The sequence below is a fragment of the Lactuca serriola genome, chromosome 8, assembly GCF_051521515.1.
Source record: "Lactuca serriola cultivar US96UC23 chromosome 8, Lser_US96UC23_V15, whole genome shotgun sequence".
Lineage (NCBI taxonomy): Eukaryota > Viridiplantae > Streptophyta > Magnoliopsida > Asterales > Asteraceae > Lactuca > Lactuca serriola.
The window spans coordinates 59046565-59070806 of record NC_136415.1 but is presented as its reverse complement, the minus strand read 5'-3'; the positions used below and the strand labels follow the sequence as shown (position 1 = coordinate 59070806).

General features: G+C 33.9%; 2 protein-coding genes across 3 annotated transcripts; both read right to left on the bottom strand.

Annotated features, from left to right (window-relative positions):
• Window positions 1-1533: 1533 nt before the first annotated feature.
• LOC145068891 (reticulon-like protein B9) lies at window positions 1534-2758 on the bottom strand. Of its 2 annotated transcripts, none has more exons than XM_079015857.1 (5): window positions 2579-2758; window positions 2297-2477; window positions 2094-2223; window positions 1932-2001; window positions 1534-1850 (listed from the first exon to the last, which is right to left on the bottom strand). In XM_079015857.1, the coding sequence occupies exons 1-5, from the start codon at window positions 2679-2681 to the stop codon at window positions 1681-1683; spliced, it is 654 nt and encodes a 217-aa protein (XP_078871983.1). In that variant the 5' UTR covers window positions 2682-2758; the 3' UTR covers window positions 1534-1680. The 2 variants fall into 2 exon arrangements, with proteins under 2 accessions (XP_078871983.1, XP_078871984.1); XM_079015858.1 differs by having other exon boundaries at window positions 2297-2474.
• A 1061-nt stretch (window positions 2759-3819) lies between these two features.
• LOC145070766 (aerobic coproporphyrinogen-III oxidase (DUF1218)) lies at window positions 3820-5297 on the bottom strand. Its single transcript, XM_079017727.1, has 3 exons — window positions 5082-5297; window positions 4780-4985; window positions 3820-4282 (listed from the first exon to the last, which is right to left on the bottom strand). Exons 1-3 carry the CDS (start codon window positions 5172-5174, stop codon window positions 3979-3981), a joined length of 603 nt encoding a protein of 200 aa, XP_078873853.1. The 5' UTR covers window positions 5175-5297; the 3' UTR covers window positions 3820-3978.
• Window positions 5298-24242: the final 18945 nt, after the last annotated feature.

The window sequence follows — 24242 nt, the reverse complement described above, 5'->3', positions numbered from 1 at the left end:
CTTGAACTCGCTGAGTTCCTCCTTGAACTCGTCGAGTCCTTCGATCTTCAAGTCCATAACAAACTCCTAACAGGCTGAGTGTTCCTTCCACTTAACCAAAGACCATTTCCAGAAGGCATTTGGGGAAAATGCGACTCGACTCGCCGAGTCACCCAAGTGACTCATCGAGTCCCTCTTTGTTCAAAACTATTCAGTCGATTATAATGGGTCTTAACGCATCAAAACCATAGATCTGGCCTCCTAGGGTCCATTTTATACGTAAAGCTACAAACTTGATGTCCATGCATGGGGCCTTTGGCTCAAAAAGCCATAAAAAGGGGTTTATATGTTGCATGGGTCTCCCAAGGCCATAAAGTTGGCACCTTTATGCCATGGGAACCCTCAATAGTTCCAGATCTGAAGTGCAACTCCAAATATACATACAAATCCGAGTATAGCCTCTCAAAAGCTTAGAAAATGTAGAAAATAGCCCCAAAACAAGATTTAGGAGATAGATGGTCAAGGTTCAAGCTTTTTACCTTGAATGGACTGAAAATGAAGCAAAACCATTGGATCTACTAGCTTCCACTTGAACTCCCAAGCTTTCTTCTTCTCTTTCAACTTCAAATGCACATAAAAGTCACCAAAAAGCTCAAGAACACTCAAAAGGGGCTTAGGGTTTCGAGTTAGGGTTTCTCTGGGTTGGGAAGGACGATGGGGGTTGGGTTGAGGCAAAATAAGACGTTTAAATAGGATGCAAACCCTAACATTAGGGTTTCATCCAGACAGCTCCTACTCGTCGAGTAGGTCACTAAACCTTCGACTCCAAAGTCGAGTCTACTCGATGACTTGGGCCTCTAACTCGCCGAGTCCCAGGGCGAAACATGAAAAATACTTGAATTTAAATACGTATCATGGATCGGGTGTTACAGGTATGAGACAAGAGTTTAAGCTAGTTTTTCGCTTGCATGTTTTCCTTTCATTCGAGCTCAAAACCGAGAGCGATATGCTCTCTAGAGGGATGTCAAAATTCGGAGATCAAGCCCCTTATTCTCTTCTTCTTTTTTGCAATTTGGTGCTACAAGTGAAGGCTTAAGTGTTGGTTCTCTTTAGACATATTTTGGAATGTGTCTTAAAGCTTAAGAACAGCATTCTACAAGTGTTATACTAGCATATATTGATGGTTCTACTCTTGCTTGGTGGATACTTCTATAAAGCTTATTTTTTGGAGCTTAAAGTCATCTTCGTCAACGTCCTAATTGCCAAAAATAAACCAAAGTCTTCAAAAGTTGTAACATTTTCCTTCTATGGTTGTTTTAATCTTTCTTAGTCTTGCAAAAATGATCTTTTGGTGAGAATAAAACTAATTTTATTTTGTTCAAATCTTAAGTCTTCCTTTGCTATGTTTATGTTTTTTAAACAATTTTTGAATAAAAATCTCAACTTATGTACTTATTGTTTGGAATGAGAAGCACTATTACACGAAAATAGGCACATCATTTCATAAACAAAGATTGAACTATTCTTGCTAGCTACGCAAATAATGGTGAAATATTGGGAAGAAAACATTGATATTGTATTTGATTTACATATGTATCAACGTCACGTGTACATCTTTAACTTATACTTTATGATATATCTATACACAAACGGTCATATATACAAGTTTCTGTGATAATTTATTTAACATGCCTTTGCAGTTTATTTGCGTTTCTTTTCTTTCACTTTTCCTCTTGGGATCTTGCTAAGAACATTAGAATCAAATTGTTTCAAAACAATTTTCATGTCTCTAATCGCTTTGCTTACAAGATAATCAACTTCTTTCTCATATCGTTGATATAGAGCCGGTAGGGTTCCAACACAAAGAAAACCTACAAAAAAGATGAATCCATTATCCATATGTACAACTAAATCTATTAATAATTTTGAAAAAGACAAATGTTCAAGCTTACAAAGGTATATAAGGTTCAAAGAACTGAAATGACTTCCAATAACAGATATCATCCATAACGATATCAGTGTCTACAAAGAACCAAAAAAATAGCACATTAGATGAATTTTAACGTCAAAACTTTATCTAATCATTTTTAGTTCAACATAAGTTTCACACATACCATGAAAAACCGAATGAGATCCTCTCCACTTGCTGTATAGTAAAATTCAAGCAACAATCGGTTTGTTTTCTTATATAACCATTTAAATGCTGCTTCTTGTATGGTGATTTCTTCAAAATCGGGAAGATCCCTGTATAATAAAAAAGATTAAATTAACATATAACAACTAATAGTTTTCATATATGTCAAAGTAATTAGCTTACCATTGAGTATATTTGGCCATGGTGTATGTGACATAGATTGTCAACATGCCGATAATGGCGAGGTTACAAAGAAGAGAAACGAAATTATATTCATAAACCTCAAAAAGAAACCACATTGTAGTAGTCCCAAGTAAAAGTGATGCCGATACTCTTGTGTTTCTCCATAAAAGAACGTCTGCTACTGAAATGGTGCACATCAAACTTTGTGTTATAAATGATAATTAAGAACATATACACATTTGTTGAATGCTTCAATGTGTTTTAAGTTTTTCTATAAAATACCAGGGCCATTTCCAATGAAGGAATGAAAATATCTTTTGAATGTTTTTGCATTATTTTGGTGGATGTGGTGATCGTCTGAATCGGAAGACTGCGATAATGACATTGTTATTGTCTTATTGAGGTGGACAAGATTGATGTATTTTGGGAGTTGGTATATGCGATTTGTGCCAAAAAGAATAAGATAAAATGCCACTTTTATAGTAAAAAGTAGGTTCCAATCTTTGTAATTAAGAAAGGTTTGCAAAAGGAAGGGATGACTTTGGAGTTTTGTCTCTAGAATTAACATGTCCCAAGTTATGGAAGGAGTATGTAATAGTTTATACTTTATACCATTTTATAACATGTGCCAAGTAATGGAAGGTGTGTGTAATAGTTTTTACTTTATTTCATTTTTAATTTTTATATTGGTTTGGTTTTTTTCTTTTTCATAAATAAATAAACTCATAATTGTTCTTACTTTATTTAGCTTTGTTCAATTATTCATATGTATTCATCTGGCCAAAAGTTATTACTTGCAAGAAAAAAGAATGACAACTCATTCATATCGTTATTTAGTAAATTTGTTTGATTTTGGTATAATTTACTTTTAATGAATACTAAAATAATTGAAATGATAATAGTTTGTATTTTTGTTCATGTAAAGTTTTGGAAAACGGCTTAAAGCATTCAATAAACAAGATTTATTGCAAGGAATAACATAGAGAACTTGTACTTTTACAAATTACATGTCACATATTACTATCATAAATGGTTGCGTTTCAAAAGCATTTTAAAAAAAAATCATTTTTGGAATGAACAAATAACCCAATAAGTCATAGGCGCACGCAACATTCCAACATTTCCTTTGCGTTGCTTTTAGAGTAGGGGTAAGCATTTGGACCTACAGACCAAACCTATTCCTGGTAAACCTCAACAGACCGGACCTGTTCCTGGTAAACCTCAATAGGTCCGGTCCAAGGTCCATCAATTTTTGCAAAACAGGTTCGGTCCTGTCCAAATGCTCACTTTTACGTCCAAGAACTGGTAACTGGACCTGTTGAGCCTCAACAGGTCCAGTCCAAGGTCCACCAATTACTGTAAAACCGGTCTGGTACGGTCCAAATGTTCACCCCTAATTTAGAGACAAGTTACCAGTCGAACAAATCCAATCCCTCAACATATGAATTTGAGGGACGTTTAATTCCCACCAATGAATGTTTTGCTTCCAAATCAAACATACCACAACCACATGAACATTCATGTACATAATCAACATCAACACATTCAAACATCAAAAAGTTGTACATAATCACTAATATTTAATCTTAATATAATAACCTTAAACACAACTCTCAAATCTCATATTTCTTTTCTTTTCTTTTTCTATAATATAAATAATATTAACGAAATTATTAACTTAATCAAAGCTTTTCAAATTGACCAGCATTTTGACCCTGATTCCCGGTAAAACCAGACGAAGTCATACCTAGTTCTTCATTCTGGTGCTTTTCCCATCCACCCGTGTCCGCCTTACAGTGGACCGCATAGTAGACAATCGAAGCCACCATTGAAAGAAAAGTCAACGCGGCCCCACCAGCAAACACACCTTTACGTAAAGTCTCACATGACAGATCTGTTACATGGTAGATGCCTCTGTATTTAGTGTGGTAAGCATTTTTAGCAGATCCTGCAAGTAGACATGCTTCTGCCCCAAGAAAACTGATCCTACAATGGAGTAGGATTCACAGGGTTATATGCAAGAAATAGCAATGTACTTTTGGTCATTTGTTCTTTATAGCATCCTACTTTCATTTCTTCTTGTTATGACATTGTAAGAAAAAGATGAAGATAAGAACTGGAACTGGAATTGGAATTGGAATTGGAATTGGAATTCAATCACCATGGAATTGGAATTGAATAATGTAGCATTAATTACATTATAATGAGATAATCAGATCGATTAAAGTCGAAACAGATAGATTATACTTTCCATGTGGAGTAAACGTTGGCAGTGTAGCCCTAATATTCCCAACACGTGAAATATCCGGAGTTTGTTTCAACTACTCATTGCTAAGTGACAAGTAAAGCACATCAAGGACCCACACTTTGCCCTAACGAGAAACTAAATCGGCAAATTGAAGATCACTGGATACAATTCAAACTGTATTTCAATTGAACTCTAGATGATATGATTGCATTAATAATGAATTAATGAAACTTACCAGGAGAAAATGAAGAAGAAGATCGCAATAGTCTTTGACCTACCCCTCACAAGACCTTTACCAAAGCATAAACACTTGGTAACACCGCTAACAACCGTCTGACTGATGAGCAACAGCCCAAACGCCGACAAACCATACGCCGTCGACGCATCGGAGGCGTAGACACAGTAATCGTACTCATCGTACTGGTCCGGCACCACTTTTGCCTAATAATTAGTAAACGGATGATAAATAAGATGCTAGTACTATTACGAGCTTCAATTACGGATATAGTACATGGAGGGATTGAGAAAATTGAGTACCGTGCTACGGCGGCGTTCGGCGCCGATGGCGAGGACGAAGGCCATGAGGTGAAGGGACACGATAACGACGAGAACGGAGATTGAAACCGCCATTAACGAGGAGGACAGCTGGTGTTGCCGTTGAGACACACAGAGTGGTGTAGAGTGTGAGTGTAGACTGCTTTTGTAATGGAAACGGGGTTTCAGGGTTTCTTTAACATTCAAAGTGGTTTGGGGGAAATTGCTTTTACTTTTTTCTTCTTTATTTCGTGTGTGGGTTTTATGATGACGTGGCATATATCAACACAATTAAAAATTGGAAATAATATAATATCGTGTGGTGTTTACTAACAATTATTGGGGTGAGCGCGGTGCGGTTCGATGCAGTTATTAGCCAAAACCTCACCACTAACCACAAATGCGATTAATCTATTTTCAAAACCGTTTGGTGCGGTTATTTTTGCGGTGCGATTAGACGGTTATTTTTGCGGTGCGGTTTTGGATTTTTTGGTGCTGCGGTTATTAACCGCATTGATTTGGTACAGTTATTTTGTGTGGTTTTTAACCATAGTTTAGAGCTCAAACGGTTTTAAGAGTCCAAACATATTACTTGTAATGATAAAAAAATCACAATCAACTTAAATCACAAACAAGTAATATCTTTAAAATATCAAATCAATACTAATTAATAGTATATATCTTAGAACTGTCTAATTTCACCATTTTTCAAAGTTAAACATAACAAAAAACCAACACTTTTGTCTTCTAGTATTTTATCAATCTTTCATCCATGAAACTTGTTTATTTTTAATATTTAATATATTAATAATTAATAAAAAAATTATATATAATATATGCGATGCAGTGCGGTTTTTAAAAACTAATAACCGCACCGCACCGCAAATTTGCGGTTTTTGAAAAACAGAAAACTCCACCATTGGTTTTTATTGCGGTTAACTTTAGTTGTGGTGCAGTTTTTGTTCACTCCTACCCATCAATGTGTTTTAGCTTGTATAAAATAAAGAAAAACAGAAATTCATTTATCAATGAACTCTTACTACAACTAATGTTATGTAGTTCTTTTTAACGGTGAAGAGAAAATTATATATATGAGAAATTAAATATCCTCTTATTTTTTGTTCCTATATATCCTACTACCCAATGAAATGGTGACATGTGTCATATTAGTATCTTAAAATATCATTAAATCTAATTAAATAAGCATTAAATGTTACACATGTCACCATTTCATTGGGTAGTAGGATATATAGAAACAAAAAGTAAGATAATATTTAATTTTCTCTCTCTCTCTCTCTCTCTCTCTCTCTCTCTCTATATATATATATATATATATATATATATATATATATATATATATATATATATATATATATATATATATAGTTAGTATTAGAGGTGTATTCATATAATCTTAGTTCATAGGATGTTATCATATTCACCATACTATTTCAGTGATATCATTTTTTCCTTCACCCCACAAAGTGGAGGGGTCATAGCACACCTTACTACATACATACACACACTCCAACGGTTAAAAATAAAGAAAAATTGTAGCTTCATATGCGATATCCTTACCGTGGTGCAACTGAGGGGTCGGTGTTGTGTTCACCGCATACTGCGGTGCCACCTCAGCCACCATAGTGTGCAGTTATGGGTATACCGACCAGCCTTATATATACTATATAGTACACTAATTATGATATTTGAATTTAAAATTAATGCATTCACAATGCATTGAACTCCATAGAATTTAATAATTGTCACATCATCTTTCTACAATCCATACAACTATATCATTTTTTCTTACAATGCATTGAACTCTATAAAATTCAATAAAATATTACAAAAGGTAATTGATAGTATATATTTAAGAACTAAAAACTTTCATTTTTTACATTTAAGAGTTCAGTAGTCATTAAATTCCAAATCTATTAAATGTTAATGTGACATCTCATAGTGGTAAAGTTTCATCTATTTAATGACACCTAGATTTGTCATATCATTCAACTTTTTCATTGAACTCATAATTGTGGATGCTTTTAGTGGTATTAAAACAACATGACTAACACGTTATTTATTTGTCTTATTTGGGTTTTTTTTCTTGTATATGATATTTATTTATTTCTAGAGACTATAATATTTAGAGTAGTTTGTTTCACTTCTTAACAATTCAATTAAAAAAATTCACTAAGTCATTAAGCACTTGGGGCGTTTAGAACTTTAGATAGGTTAAAAAGTATCTCTGAACCAATAAGCACACCAAAATATATCTCTGAATCACTCGACACATATAAACCTGTTGAACCATTTATTTTCGCGAAATTTCCTTTTGATATAACCAAAAAACACAATTTCCACCTTTTCTCTTTGAAACATCCATGACATCACCCCCCCCCCCCCCACACACACACACACATTGCTCTCACCTTTCCATCAACGATACTCCTCTATCTGTCCATATATACTCTGAATCAACACCACCTTTCTCGTTGCCTTCCACTTCCACTGAAGTCACCGCATCGTCGTAGTCCTTCCCCTCCGCTACCTTGCCGCAAGTAACTTTTTGAGTTTTTCCTGCTAACTTTTTTGTTATGAAATCGTTTCTTTTAATGTTGTTATGAAATCTAATGCTTTTATGTTTGTTGAAATCTTAAGTTGTTGCATTTGTTGAAATTGTTTCCGAAAATTGTTGCTGAAATATAATGTTTTTGCAATTGTTGGAAATGAGTTTCTAATTTAGCATTGTTGTTTTTTAATGCATTTTTTGTTGCGAAAATCTAAATTTGTTGTTGCAATTATAGATTTTTGTCAATCGGATGAAATTCCTTATAAATCATTTAACTCGCCATTTCTTAATTGCATTCCCCTTATTCTTTACCTCATTGCAGGAAATGATGGGATTGGTGAGCTTATGTTAAACCAAACAAAAGAAAAAAGATGTCCTCCTTAGTGCCTAGTATTGGAAGGTACAATATAATCGTGCAATTCATCTATAATTAGAAGTAAAAGATTGTATTATATGCATATTATATATCATAGGAAAAATAACTAAACTAACCATTATAAAATAAGGTTTTCAAAGAAAATAACCATATTTTTCAGTTTTTGAAGAATAACTCATCTATTCTTTCGGATATAGGAATCTGTGCTTCTGACATATTTCAGATTCAAGTTGATTCTGGAAAGAATACTCTCTTTTAGTTGGAAGATTGGTCCGGAGACAGGACTTTTGTTGATCGCTTTCCAAGCGTCTTTAATCTTGACTATTAAAAATATATGTTTCATCTCTGATAGGATTAGATCCAATCGGAACTTCACTTGGGTGTGGAAAAAAAACTCCTAGTAATCCTATGGAGTCTATGAAGTTAAATGCCCTTTCTGGTGCTACTTTCGCAGGGGATTTTAGCTCCTGGAGTGGATAACTGGAGATGTAAACTCTCTTCTGATGGTAATTTCTATGTTTGTAATTTGAGTTATCTCATTGACTCTAAGATTACTACTTAGGTGGAGAATTCAACCGTTTGGGCTCACCTGGCTCCTCGTAAAGTTATTGGGTTTGTTTGGCATGCTTGTATGGATCGGATCCCTTCGACGCTTGCTCTTTCTCGCAAGGGAATTTCTTTTTCCTCTCTGAATTGTCATTTTTGCTCTACTGGTCTGGATGATTCGAATCACTTTTTGGTGGGCTGTCAATTCACCAAGGAGGCCTTGAAGTAGATTTTCCAATGGTGTAACATTCCTGCCCAAAATTTTGTGATGGTTAGTGAGTAGGTGGTTTTCGCTGCGGATTAGGGGCGGTGTCCTATGAAACGTGATCTCTTGCTGGTTATTGTTTATGGTTTTCTTTGGTGCGTTTGTAAAGTGAGGAATGACTTGATTTTCAAAAATTTGAGAATCTCTTCTTTGAAGCTGGTGGACAACGTTATTACTTCGGTTTTTAGTTGGGTAAAGCATAAAGGTCATTTTGATGCTTGCAATTGGGTTGAGTGGATTTGCTCCCCTCTTAACATTATGTAATTGTTTTTTCTTCCCTGACTTGTGCTTGATTGCAGTGACTTTTATTTAATATCATTCCATCGTTTCAAAAAAGAAAAAAGAAAAACTATTTATATTCCGAAGCTTTTTTTTGAAAATATTCAAGAGATTTTTTTTTGGGGATTCCAAATGTGATGAGATTTGTAATCGAGTTTGAATCAAATTTAAGTATGAATTTACGAAGAGTAATAACAATGAATACGAGAGTAAATAGAATATTTGTTCAGCTCGTATTATGCTTTTGAGTTTACAGATTACAATGAATAAACTGTAAAGACTGAGTGAAAGCGATGTTTAATCACTTAGTACAGACCCCTATTTATAGGAGAACAAAAGCATAATAATACTAAGGACTAGACATTAAGACTAGTCTTTATAATGCCTTGGTACAAATAACATTACATCCGAAGACACCTTCTTACGAAGACAAAATATACTTCGTAACAATCTAACTGACTCTTCGACTATTACAACATTTAAGCCCTAACAATCTCCCCCTTTGGAATTAAGGTCGAAGTCTTCAAGACGTCAGTGATTGAACGGCATACATCAGCACTCTCCGGATCTCCATGTACCAAGAGATAACTTACTTTATCTATTTCTTATCTCCTTTAGAGTTTTTCTTGCAATGGTTCATACGAACAATTAAGTTCGTATATTGCGAGTTGGTGTATCTCTCCACTTCGCAAGTTTGAAATAAGAACCTTTTAGCTCTTCCAACTTTGTCTTTTCCTGCAAAAACAATCCCCAATGGCTTTAAACAAATTTCTCCATCTTCGTATTTGTTCAACTCATTCTGCTTCTTCGATGGTGCCATTGGTTCAGTTATGTCGAAGCCTTTGATAATAGCAAGTTCGACATCTGTTTGAGCTAAGCACTCAAAATAATTCTCCAAAAATATTTTAATGTGCTTGCACCCAAGACTAAAAACATCTGGTTCTGTGTCTTGGAGAAAAGAAAATGATTTGTCTTTGAGCATCAAGGCAATGTTGATTAGATCATATGTGTTCATCAAAGGAAAGTCTGCCACTGTGAATTCTTGTAATTTTCCACTTGCTCTTGTCACAGTGTACTTCAAATTTTCAAACTTCCCTTTGAATATGACATCCCTTTTTATAGATATTACCTTCTTAATCTTCTCCGAAAACCATACTTCCTCTTGAGCCTTCGCTAATACTGCATGAAACCTTATCTTCATCTTCTTTCCCTCTTCGGTTTCCATTGATTTTGTTTCAGCCTTGAACTGTGGCATAACGAACATCATTTCATTGACTGGAAAGTCAAGTTGACCAAAGTTTGTGTTTGTAACCGCATAGCTCTTTTTCAGAACCTTTTCGAAAGAATACATGTGATCAAACATCACCCTGGATTCTATTGTTTCGTAGTTGAAAACTTTCGAAGGATTACCCTTATCAACTTTCGAATTATCCAAAGCTCTTTGTCTCATTATACTTTGAACATGTCTCATTCTTTCAACCTCAGCTGCCACCTCAACTTTCTTCTCTTTATTTGATTTCTCAATCATAACTCCTTTTCCCTTGTCTTTAATGTTTGACGAAGCCATGTTCTTTGAAGAAGAGACATCAATTTGTTTCTCAATTACAATACCTTTTGATATAGGTTTTGAAATTGGAACTGTTGTAATCACAGTTGAAATGACTGGATCAGCTGAAACAACATATGGCTTTACTACCACTTTCGAAGGGTATACTTTTCCGACTACCTTCGTATCTTCAGTTGTCTTCATTTGTTCCCCAGCCTTTGTATGATCAATCTTTTCTCCCCCTTGCACCCCTGTGAAAACAGGTGGGGCATCCGATACATTTGGTAAAAGGCTCGAAATGCGAAGTAGTGGAGCCAAATTCTTGTTTAAGATGGCTTCGAATTGAGAAAATTTTTGAGACAGAAATTCTTGAGAAATAATCGAAGAAACACTCTTCGAAGACAAGTCTTGTAATTCTTTCAGCAACCTGACCAATTCTCCAAAGCTTTGTTCTTCTTTGGCAGAAATAGTTGTCAGTTGTGGATTTATCTGCTCAAACATTTTGACACATTTGACAACAGCATCACAAATAATGTCAATTTTCTCATTTGCTAAAGCATAATCTTGCTGAGTAGTCTGAACTTCCTTCTGCATGTCTTCGCGAAGTTCTCTGATCTGTAAATTAACATCTTCGCGTACTTTCTTAACTTCTTGTACGAAGAGCACATGACACTCCTTCGTAACAATCTTCAGATCCTTCACCTCCGTCACAAAATCAGACCTCAGAGAATTGATTCGATTCTCTGTAGAAATATCATTCTGATCAACCTTCTCAAGAACTCGACTTTCCGAATCCCTAATCAACCCTGATGCCTTCGAAATCACCCTTTCTTCCATCAGATTCATTAATGAATCAACTTCCATGCTTGTAACCCCACCACTACCCACATCTGCTTGGGATTGCAAGATACAATTCAATTTTGAATTCAAAATCTTAAACTGCTTCATGGTCATCAGCATGTGGTCAGCGAAATCTTCTTCAGCTTGATCAAAATGAAGAGCTTCGAACGTTCCTCCAAAGCCTTCGTTATCGGTTTCATCATCAGCCATGGTTTCATCAATAGGTGAGGATGGATGGGGTGGATCAGTTGATTGAGTTGAGAATATGGTGGTGAATGGTTGATCCATAATCGATTGAAATGTGGGAGAATCAGTTGTTGATGTAACCTGAGGTAAAGAAGTTGATTCAAGAGGCTTCGCATCGTCAGGCTTCGAAATACCAGCAGGCGGACTGGTCTTCGCTTCTTTTTGAATTGTAATCTATGGTGTCTCAGGAACTTGCTCGACTTCTTCGACTCTTTGATTCTTTTTCAAAAACTTGGCAAGATCTTCAGCCCTTCGCTTTTTAGACGATGGAGACACCGGAGCAGGAATTTCTCGAACTGTGACCCCCTGATGCGAAATTTGCGTTTTCTTCATAAGCTGAGACTTTCGCTTTATTTTGATATGTCGAAAAACACCCGTCTTCGAAGGAATCGTTTCTTTCGAATGAGACGCTTTGATAATTGGTGTATCAATCACTGAGGTTAAAATTTGAGATACCTCTTCGACTGTATCAGCTTTAACCACTGGAATTTTCTTCTTCTTCTCTTCCTTCACCACTTTTTCCGAAGACCCACCATCAGTCTTCTTCGATTTCTTAGACTTTTTCTTCTCTCCTTCATGTAACATCCCTGTAACGACAGTTGTGTCAATGGATTGCAAATATGACACCAAAACTTCATTCGTCGGATCTACCTTCTTGAGCATCGCATCCGGAATGTGAGCTATTGATGTAAATATGGTTGGATCATCATTGACTTCCTTCAGACTACTATACATGTGAAATACCGCCTTTTCTTCGAACTCCGGAACTTCGATTTTCTCCTTGTGATAAACTTACTGTATAATCAGACTCCAATAACGAGCACAAGAAATTCCCTGCTTGGCACTCGTCTTTGAAATGCTAGTTAAGAACTTTGTCCATAACTGTTCAAAGTAATCAACCTGCAAATCATAGTATAACCCAGCAACCATTGCATATACCTCCATCCTTCCTTTATCAAGACCCACGGTTCTTCCAGTAAGACATCAAAGGAAAATGCCAAATAAAAAATTCCATACCGTAGGTAATCCAGACTTCTTGAAGTCACTGATACGCGTCAAAGGAGGTTGATGGCCCATCTCGTTAAACATGAATACTACTTGAGAAGAAGAAACTTCATCATAAGAACCAGAAATTGGTATCCCCAAAATTTTGCAAAACAAACGCTTGGACACCCTAATTCGCGTATCATTCACCATAGTGAATTCCACACAATTTGTCTCCTTGTTGTATGATGCAGAGGAACCCGCCTTTGATAACCAAGACATTGGAACAGCAAAAGAATCGAACATTGCTTTAGACAGAACTGAATTCTGTAAAGCAACCACCAGCATTTGGAGTTCCTCCGAATATTTTGACAAATCAGATTCCACTTGGTAGTTTGAACCCTGGATTTTCAGAATCGGAACGCTAACAACTTCGTCTGTGGTTGGTGATGATGTAGTCGCCATTGTTGAAGATAAGAATAGAAAAGGTATGAAGAATATGACTTTTTGAAGAGATGAGTTGCAAAGAGAATTTTGTATGACAGAGAATGTTTGATCGCATAAAGTGTTATTGACTCCTGATTTCCCCTTTTATATGTAACCCTAGAATTTTGAATTTGAAGCGGGATGCATTAAATGCTTGCTGACATGGCACCTTGAAATACGGACTTCACTCATCAAAAAGTAACAAACGTAACTGTCAGCACGTCTTATACGCTTATCGTATACCATACGTCACCAAGAGACAAGACTGTTTGATATTCCCCAAGAGAATTGTAACCGTCGGATTCCTTCGGAATAGAGGTCAGGCACTTTCACTTTTGGGGTTTAAAAAGCAAAGTCATATGCCAGAGTTTCGAAATCATCAGTTTAAGTTGGGTTTACTCAAACCTCAAGGATTTCGTGTGTGCTGTGTTCCAAAAAAAATTTAGATGAGAAACGAATAAATTTTTTTTTGGAAACTTGTGATGTCAAAAATTTATTTTGACACAAAAACAGTTTAATCCCGGGCAAAGATTTCTTCGAAAATTATCAAGAGAGATAATTAACAGCTTGCTTGGTTTCCCGTGAATTACAATCGATAACTTGTAGAGAAGTTTCGAAGGGTTTTCTTTTAAAAGTCAAATGGGTGGCTTCGAAAATTTTGTTACATTTCAACCTTAACATAAGGTGATAAATTGTAAGCAAAATTAGTTGTATGACCAGTGTAGTCAGTGACAACTTGGTTTCGAAAGATATTCAAAGTAACTAGGATTTTCGAAATATACTCACACAGAAATCATATTCAAGAAAAAATATTATGTTGGATCTTATTGGGAACAAACATCGTAGGTTTCGAATGTTTGATTAAGATCACTCAAAAGAAATGAATATGATTTTGAGTATAGAAGGTACTGAAACAAATGTTTCGTAAGTTCTGGAACATAGTTCCCCGTCAATTCCTTAAGGTTTATGATATTTGGGTTTCACCTCCATCACGGATTCATGATGTTAGATCATAAACACAGACTTGTGATTTGTCTAAGTTTTGATTGGTTTTATCAAAGACCTCAAGGACAAATCTTTTCAAAAATTTGGATTAAAAGAATTGTTTGGTACCTCTGTTATAATGGACAAAACAGAAAACTCTTAACTCATGTGAGAAGAGTAAGGTAGCTCTTGTTGACTTATGCGAATACAAGCCTTGTTGGAAAGAAATTTTCATGAGATAATTTCATCAAGGCTTTCATTTCCCACACATAGAATCATATGAGGCTTGAGGCAACATGCAGCAGCATGCTTCTAGGGACATCCTAACTAGTACACGATTTATTGAAATCATATCTTCCCATAAAAGACACAAATATGAGCTCTTCGCATTTTAGTCCTGTACTAAATTCTCATCACACAAAGGTTAAAGAACAAAGAAAACAAAAATATTTTTGTGATTTTTGAATTTTTCAAAATGAAAAACATAACAAAATAAAATCTTTTTGGATTTTTTTTTTAATTTTTCAAAAAAAAATTAAAAAATATTTTTGATTTTTCAGGTTTTTTCGAAAGTAAAAAAAAATGAGAATTCTAACCTTAGTTGAGATATGTATTATCTTCTAAACATACGAACACGAAGCATCCGAACCGTTGACTTGGAACAGTAGTCTCTGAATATGAACAGTAACATTGAATAAATCATACGAATGCAAACCATTCGAAGCGTTGACCATGAACAATAACCTCTCAACACTTAATCACCCTGTCCGTCAGTTCACCAAATCATTCAGACCCATCACTCTTCGCTTTTATCACATGTAAGTGAATTTCCATCAATCATACCCAATCCTTCTAAGATACGAAGAAATGATTTTTCATCCAATGCCTTTGTAAAAATATCTGCCAATTGTTCCGTTGTTTTCACAAAATGAACTTCAATATTTCCTTCTTCGACATGATCTTTGATGAAATGATATCTGAGAGCAATGTGCTTAGTCTTCAAATGCTGCACAGGATTATGACAAATTCTTATTGCACTTTGTGAATCACAATATAAAGGAATCTTTTTCATATTAATGGCATAATCTCGTAATTGACTTTGAATCCAAATTATTTGTGATGTACATGCAGCTGCAACAACATATTCAGCTTCAGTTGTAGATATTGAAACACATGTTTGCTTCTTCGATTGCCAACTAACCAATTTTCCATCTAGTAATTGACACCCACCAGTTGTGCTTTTACGATCAAGACTGCATCCTCCAAGATCCGCATCCGAGTAAGCTTGTACAAAGAATCCTGTTTTCGAAGGATACCACAAACCTAACGAAGTAGTGCCTTTCAAATATCGAAAAATATTCTTCACCGCTGTTAAATGTGGTTCACGTGGATTTGATTGATACCTTGCACAATTACAAACAAAAAACATAATATCAGGCCGACTTGCAGTTAAATACAATAAAGACCCAATCATGCTTCGATACAGAGTGAGATCAACAGCAGATTTATCTAACGAAGGAGTTAGCTTTATGCCCATTGCCATTGGTACTCGTAACTTTGTGTTATTCGTCATGTCAAACTTTTCTAACAAATTCTTCGTATATTTTTCCTGATTAATGAAGATGCCTTTCCTGTTTTGACGAATATTCAAACCCAAAAAGTTGTTAATTTTACCCATCATACTCATTTCGAATTTGCTTTTCATCAAGTCTTCGAATTCTTTGGATAAAGCAGGATCAGTAGAGCCAAAAATTATATCATCAACATAAATTTGAACAAGCATCAGGTGATTCCCAATTTTCTTTCGAAATAAAGTGGGATCAAATGATCCTTGTTTAAATTTAGATTGTTTCAAAAATGATGTTAAAGTTGCATACCATGCTCTTGGTGCTTGTTTTAACCCATACACAGCTTTATCTGAAATATAAACATGATCAGGATGTTCGGTATTTATAAAACCTGGTGGTTGTTCAACATACTGTTTCTTCGAGTTCGCCGTTTAGGAAAGCACATTTTACATCCATTTGATAAACGTCGAAATCTTTATGAGCTGCATAAGCCAGAAAAATACGAACAGCCTCGAGTCTTGCGACAGGGGCAAATGTTTCTTCGTAATCAATTCCTTCTTGTTGAGAATATCCTTTAACAACAAGTCTAGCCTTATTTCGAATAATGTTTCCATCTTTGTCAGTTTTGTTTTTATAAATCCATTTGAGTCCAACAATTGACACATCAACAGGTTTCGCAATTAATCTCCAAACCTTGTTTCTTTCGAATTCAGATAATTCAGCTTGCATAGCAACAACCCAATCAGAGTGTTCCATTGCAACCTTAACTGTCTTTGGTTCGATTTTGGAAATAAAAACATTAAACATGTATAACTCTTGATGAGTATTCAATACCTCATTTCGTGCATGAAGTTGTGCCCTTGTTATTACTCCTACTTGTGGATCACCAAGAATTTGTTCTTTTGGATGATTTCTTTTCCATTTATCCAATGGTGGATAATTAGGATCAAAATCCAAAGGTGCATCTTCGAACATAGCATCTGTTTTTGATCCATTTATGGAACATGCATCCTCAACATCATCGAAATGTTCTTCTTCAAGAATGGAATCCTTCTCAACATTAACATTGGTTGACATGTTATCACTTTCGCAAGAATGCTCCCCCTCAACAAAATTGTTCGAATCCAAGTGTTCCCCCTCCACTGGACCACTAGTTAGTTCATTTGTGTTTAGATTCGAAACCGAAATTGAATCATTGTCATGCTTCGAATTTTCTGATTGTTGATTATCCGGTGCATTATTCTCTGCTTTAATTGCATGATCTAAAAGACCAAAAATCGATTCATAATTAGCATCATCCATTTCAATTGAATCATTTTCATTCGAATAATTTTGCAAAATAGGATAATTTGCAAATTGATGATTAGACTTTTTAATGTAATGATCATCAAATGTCAAATTAAAAGTTTCTTCCACTTTGCGAGTTTGCTTATTTAACACTCTATAAGCAACAAAATTGTGTGAATATCCCAAGAAAATTCCTTCATCAGCTTTTGTTTGAAACTTCGAAAGATTATCCTTAAGATTCATTATGAAACACCTGCATCCAAAAACATGGAAAAATTTGACATTAGGTTTTCGATTATTGATGATTTCATAAGGAGTAACATTAAACCGTCTATGAATGAATGATCGATTCTGAGTAAAGCAAGCAGTCGAAACAACTTCGGCCCAAAGATATTGAGGTAAATTCGAATATGCCAACATTGTTCTTGCAGCTTCGCATAATGATCGATTTCTTCTCTCAACTACACTATTTTGTTGTGGTGTATAAGGAGATGAAAAATTATGCGAAATGCCTTTTTCCACCAGAAATGAATCAAAAACACGATTTTTGAATTCAGTTCCATGATCACTTTTAATTTTTCGAACCAACTTCTTCAACGAAATCTCCATTTTCTTGATAAAATCAATCATCATTTGTGGAACTTCGGATTTTAACCTGAGAAAATAAACTCATGTAAATCTTGAAAAATCATCCACAATAACTAGAATGTACCTTTTCTTGTTAAGAGTAGCAACTGTCGAAGGACCACATAAATCAATATGCAAGAGTTCGAGGGGTTCAACAATCTTTGAATCTATTGTAATTGGATGACCTTGTTTGTGTTGTTTTCCTACTTCGCATGCTGCACACAAACTGTCATTATCATATTTTAGAATGGGTAAACCTCTTACCAGATCTTGTACAACAAGTTTGTTGATGTTTCGAAAATTGAGATGTGATAACCTCCTGTGCCATAACCAGCTTGTATTGGCAGCAGCCTTCGAAAGTAAACACACAGCAGATTTGCCAACAATTGGAACTATATCCAATGTAAACATATCACCTTTTCGTTTCGACTTGAGTAAAACTTCTTTTGTCTCAACATTCGAAATGACACTTCCTTCTTCATTAAAAATAACTTGATTGCCAGTGCCCACAACAAGTTGTGAAAAACTTATCAAATTGTGTTGTAAACCTTCAACAAATGCAACTCGATTGACAGTGAAAGTGTCATTCGTTATCTTTCCATAACCCTTGACTTTGCATTTGTGATTATTACCAAACTTAACCACTCCTCCATTTTCTAAGCTTCGAAAATCACGCAAGTTTTCCTTCTTCCCAGTCATGTGACGTGAGCAACCACTATCGATATACCACTTGTTATCATATTGCTCGTCACAAAGTACCTGCGATTATTGAAAAAATTTAGGTACCCAAGCCTTGTTGGGTCCATTCATATTAGGTTTGTTTTTCAATTGCAAAGTACAACCATTAACCCAATCACAAAATTTTGTTTTGAAACTGTCAATAAATTTAACATTTTCATTCGAAGGATCAGATATATGAGTTTTTATTGTTTTTAAATTTTCACTGATTATACCCTTCGCATTTTGAGTTTGTGATGTTTCACTTTTCGCTTTCGTGACCGGCTGCCAAACTTTAACTGAAATGTTTGATTCTTTGGATGACGAACTACCATTCGTTGAAGGATTTACATACATTTCATATGCCTCATGTATCTGTTCTTTCGAAAACATACTTGATTGATACATTTTTCCTTTTCCTTCCAACCAATGATCAATATTTCTTTTAGTAGTTATACCTTTCGCATTTGAGATTTTGTCAGCTTGCTTCTTCGGAAGATTATAACATTTTGCTAAACTTGGAACATAATCCACTTTTGGTTTCGATAGATAAGACTCATGATAAGAAGTATTCAGTTGTGATTTTGAAACCTGTTTTTCAACCTTTTTCTGAAAACTTTTTCTTGGAAGTGTTGTTTTTGTTCCATTTGAAACGTTTGTTTTAATATTTGAAAATGAAGTATTTTTCTTTTCAAAAATTTGAGTCTTGGATCTTCCTCTAAAAATTTTTCCTTCTTTTGAAAAATTTATTGATGTCATATTTAATGACTCAATAGTTTGCCAAAAAATTGTTTTTCTTGCTTGACGTTTTGAAATATTATTTTCCTTTGAAAATTTTTCAACTTGAGCTTTAAACTCTTTTGAATTCAATTTTATTGCTTTGTTAACTGCTTTAACCTTTGTTTTAACACCTTCTTGCTTCGTGAACACATTTGCAGTTGTGTTAACTATCTTCTTTTCAACTTTTGACTTTTCAACCCATATTCTTTTTGGTTTTTGATGTTGAAATATATATGAATTCTCTGTGAGATTGTTTTCAACTGTGTTTTGATTCGAAAAGAAACCTTCATTTGAAGTTTTCTTATTGTCTTCCTCAACCAACTTTTTGAATTCAGGCTTTATATTTTCAACATTGCCTGTTGTTACGAAGACTTGATTTGGGAACACATTATCATCAGTGCATTTGAAGATTGGATAAACGACAGTATTTGATTCAAGATAATGAGCACCTTTTTCACTAAGAATTTTCTCAAACTCTTGTGTATCCATATAAACTTGATCAACAACCACTCGAGGAATTTCAATTTCTTTCGAACTTTGAATTGACTTCGAATTTGTGTTTTCTTACTCATTATCACTATCATCGGTTTGACTATCATGTATTTCCACAAACTCCATATCACAAACTTTTGAAGTTGAAGGCTTATCAGTGTCAATTATTATGAATAAATCTTCACATTTTTCTTTCCCTTTAAAAGAATTTGCTATATTTATGACAGACAATTGAGAACAATCTACATCCTCTAAATCACTAATTTCACTAATATTATCAGCATTATCTTCAATATCAGCAAAATTAGTTTGACAATTAGATGTAGAATTCTCAGTCTTTTTCAAAATTCGAAGTTGTTCTGATTTAGTTAAGGTTTCATTTACAATTTTTACTAAATCATTAGCATCAAGATAATCTTCGACTTTAGCAATTCCATATATATACCTATCATCTGGAACTTTGTTAAAATCAGAAATTTCTTTTTCACAATCATATGAAACACTATCTACCTTAGCTTTATCATATGCTAAAAATGTTAGCAATTTTCTGTGTTGTTCCTTACTTATCTCACTCGAATGATGTAATTCACTTAATTTTCCATACAATCTTTTCGCAGAATTACAGAAAATATTTCTCTGTGCTAACAATAAGTTTATTTCCTTTGCTAAACTCTCCCTATCCTCCATAATATTCAACACTTGCAATTCTAAATAATCAACCCTAGTGACTTTTGATTCTAACTTCTTTCTTGTGTCTAGTAATTGATCATTTAACTTTTTAGCTTCATTGCTAGCAGACACAACAATTGAATCAAAGTAAGTAACAGTTTCATCAAAAGATACTAACTCAGAATTATATGCAGAAACTGGAATATTAAAGGATTCAAGAAGTTTACGTACCTTGGTAGTCATGGGCGACCTGTCGGTAGACTTCGATACGAAGCACTGCCCACGTACTTCGTAAGTCTCTTCTTCATCTGAATCTTCTTCAACTTTGGCATACATGGCCCCATGTGTTGGATTCTTCATTTCTTCATCGTCTGAACCTGAGGACCATATTTGATATGTGCCATCCGATTCAGTTTCTCCATGAGCCACTAACGACAAATTCTTTGCCTTCGACTTTACTTCCTCCAGTTTCTCAGTGTAATACGCTTCATCCTTTGGTTTATTTTTCTTTTCTTCCTTCTTTCTCAACAAGCAATCTACTGCCAAGTGATTTGCACCATAGCAATAATGGCAATTAATCCCTGTATCACCTTTCAACATCTTCTTCATTTGCTCTATTTCACTCTTCGAATCCGTCTTCACTTCTTTCTTCTTTTCATCCACTCTATTTTTGTTCTCAAAACTAACCTTCGAATCTGATGACTTGTTCTTTGGATTAAAAGGTTTCTTAAAAAATTTCTTTACTCGATTGTTTGAGTAAAATGCAACAGCCTCATCATCAGAATTCATCAGAAAACCTTCTTCTTCATCAGACTTCAATTTTTCATTCTCTCTTTCTGAAACCTTCGAAACGAGTGCCAATGGTCCACCAAGACTTGCTATCGCTTCCTCAGCTATTTCATTAACCTCATTTTCATGAGATTTCAATTGATTGTACAAGTCATTCAAAGTCGAAGTATCAAAACTCTGTTGGTTTTTCACCATCATACTCACACTCCTCCACTCCTTTCGAAGTCCCATTACAAATATCAAGTTGTACTCCATTGATGACCTTGTAATACCATAACGATTACAACAATAGATTAACTCGTTGAACCGATCATAGTATACTTCAATGGATTCAGATTCTCTCTATTTGAAATCTTTGAGTTCCACCAGACATTGTTTCACAGATGTGATCTTCGTCTTTTCACTTCCTTGAAATTTGTCTTTGAGATTGTTCCAGATTTCTTTAGCTGTTGTGCATGTTCTGACATAATTGTACACAACAGGAGGCAAGGCACCTCTTAATTCCCTCATGCATTTCTTCTCCAGTTGTTTTAAATGATTGGATTGATTGTCAACTTATGAACTGCTTGAAGACACTCCGATTGGCTGAACTGTTGCCGGTTGATTGATTTCTCCTGAAATTCACTTCCATAATTCTTCATCCAATCCGTTCAAGTAATCTTGCATACGATCTGCCCACTGATCGTAATATTCAGGAATAAGCATCGGAATTTTTGTGGATGAACCAAGCAAATAAGAAAATGATGTCATGGAATTCAGATTGAATGACGCCATTGTTGTACGGACAAAAACTTCAAGATGATACGAAAACTTTGATAATTTTGAAATCAAATTGTATATTTCAAATCAGAATCACACAACAAACACTCGATTCACAAATATGTTCGCAGAATCAAATCCTAGATTTAGATAAAGAAGAATTTTTCACACTAAAAAAGAACGGAAACTTTTTGAATCAAACAGTAGATTCAAAAATCTTTTTGAACGTATGAAAATCAGATCATAGAAAGGATTCTTGCTCTGATACCAATTGATGAGATTTGTAATCGAGTTTGAATCAAATTTAAGTATGAATTTAGGAAGAGTAATAACGATGAATACGAGAGTAAATAGAATATTTGTTCAGCTCGTATTATGCTTTTGAGTTTACAGATTACAATGAATAAACTGTAAAGACTGAGTGAAAAGCGATGTTTAATCACTTAGTACAGACCCCTATTTATAGGAGAACAAAAACATAATAATACTAAGGACTAGACATTAAGACTACTCTTTATAATGCCTTAGTACAAATAACATTACATCCGAAGACACCTTCTTACGAAGACAAAATATACTTCGTAACAATCTAACTAACTCTTCGACTATTACAACATTTAAGCCCTAACAAAATGCTACATTTCGAAATATTTAATATCATCGTTTCCCAATAAAATGTCTAATTTATGCACTAATTTCGTATATAGTTCACATTAATATGTTTTTTTTTTAACTTTTGTTACATTTAATTAAAAAACGAATTTTTTCCCTGAAATTCCGAAATTGTTCTTCAAATTTCGGAGTTTTTTTTCGAAATCCAAAATTTATGTCCAGAATCCATAATGTTATTCCGGAATTAGTCAAAATTTTGTTTTTTCTTGGTCCGGAATACCCTATTCCAGAAAGTAGTTAATTTTAAAAAAAAAAATAAGATTATTTTTTCAAATACACAAGTTAGATTACTTGATTTCCCTCTATTATATGCATGATATTCTGATCTTTGGTTTTAAAAGTGCTTTATTATAAAAGTATTGGTTTTTATATCATCTATAAATTTTAATTTGAAAATTTCACAAAACTCTACATTTGAAGCTGTTTATTGTTAGAAAGTTATATAGTTTTTTTTTATCACAAATATATTCAACAGTATTACCAAAGATCGACATATGTTTTAGAATCTAATCTAGTCCTTTTTTTTCCAGTTAGAAACATTGGTAAGTTTGACTAGACATTTTTTCCTCACATGCTACAATATTTAAGCATCCTTCTTAATAAATCCTCTTTAATAAATGAAAGTTTTTTTTGCCACATGTCAATCTCTCATGAGTTTTAACACTTGTCATTGTGTAGTAATTTTAAAATAAATATTATCCACTTGTCAATTTTTGGTTTGTTTCAATTTTTAAAATTAAAGTCATATACTATATATGTAAAATATTAAATATCATTATAATATTAAATTGCAATAAATATATTTCTTTTTTTATTATTTTAAAGTTGTACATTAAAAAAATATTAATAATTTACATTTTAATGTTTAATCTTTTTTTAAATCAACCTGTATAATACACGGGTCTCAAACCTAGTAATACAAATAGATTTAGATATATATTCTGCTGACAAAAATTAGACACGATGTGTTTCTCTAGGTTTTGAAAAAAAATTGATGTTCTTTTAAAATTTAATGTTAAAAATATCAAAAACAACATAAAGAGCACTAACAAGGAAAACTTGGAAATTATAAGCCATAACAAAAAAATTTAAGTATTCTGCAAATAGATTTTGATATGTATTTTTACCAATAAAAATTGCACACCACAACTTTCTCTTTGTTTTGAAAAAAAATTTATTTTATTTCAACATTTAATGTTAACTACCAAAAACAATATAAAGAGCAACAACAAACAAAAACTTGGGAAATATAAGCCATGACGAAAAAAATTGTTCAAAAGAATATTTTTGTCAAATATGAGGATTTTTTCGGTAGAAACTTAAGAGTTATTCCAAAAAAATGTCTAAAACCAGATTATTGCCGTTAAACCTGATAAATAGCTAAACTAAAAAAATGAAAAAAAAAATGCAAAAGATACAAAAGAAAAAAAAAAGTTTGAGTTTACTCCATAAATAACTCACTATGTATGATTTTTTTTTCAGAATTTTACCCATTTATTTATATTTATATTTAATAGAAGCCAACGATTCCTGCAAATATCTATTTTTTTCAAAAATCCAAGATTTAGTTAAACGTTGTAAACATGATTTTGATGTTTTCGCTACTTTGCAAATTATTTAAGATAAAAGACATACATTAATTGTTTCGCTTTAAAAAAAGTCGTGCTTTCCAACACGATTTCT

Coding starts and splice junctions, on each gene's coding strand:
- LOC145068891 (XM_079015857.1), bottom strand. CDS start 2,681: ATGTCATTATCGCAGTCTTCCGATTCAGACGATCACCACATCCACCAA. Junction 2,478..2,578: donor CTTCATTGGAAATGGCCCTG/GTATTTTATAGA, acceptor GCACCATTTCAG/TAGCAGACGTTCTTTTATGG. Junction 2,002..2,093: donor ATCTCATTCGGTTTTTCATG/GTATGTGTGAAA, acceptor GGTTCTTTGTAG/ACACTGATATCGTTATGGAT.
- LOC145070766 (XM_079017727.1), bottom strand. CDS start 5,174: ATGGCGGTTTCAATCTCCGTTCTCGTCGTTATCGTGTCCCTTCACCTC. Junction 4,986..5,081: donor CCGAACGCCGCCGTAGCACG/GTACTCAATTTT, acceptor ACTAATTATTAG/GCAAAAGTGGTGCCGGACCA. Junction 4,283..4,779: donor TTCTTCTTCATTTTCTCCTG/GTAAGTTTCATT, acceptor ACTCCATTGTAG/GATCAGTTTTCTTGGGGCAG.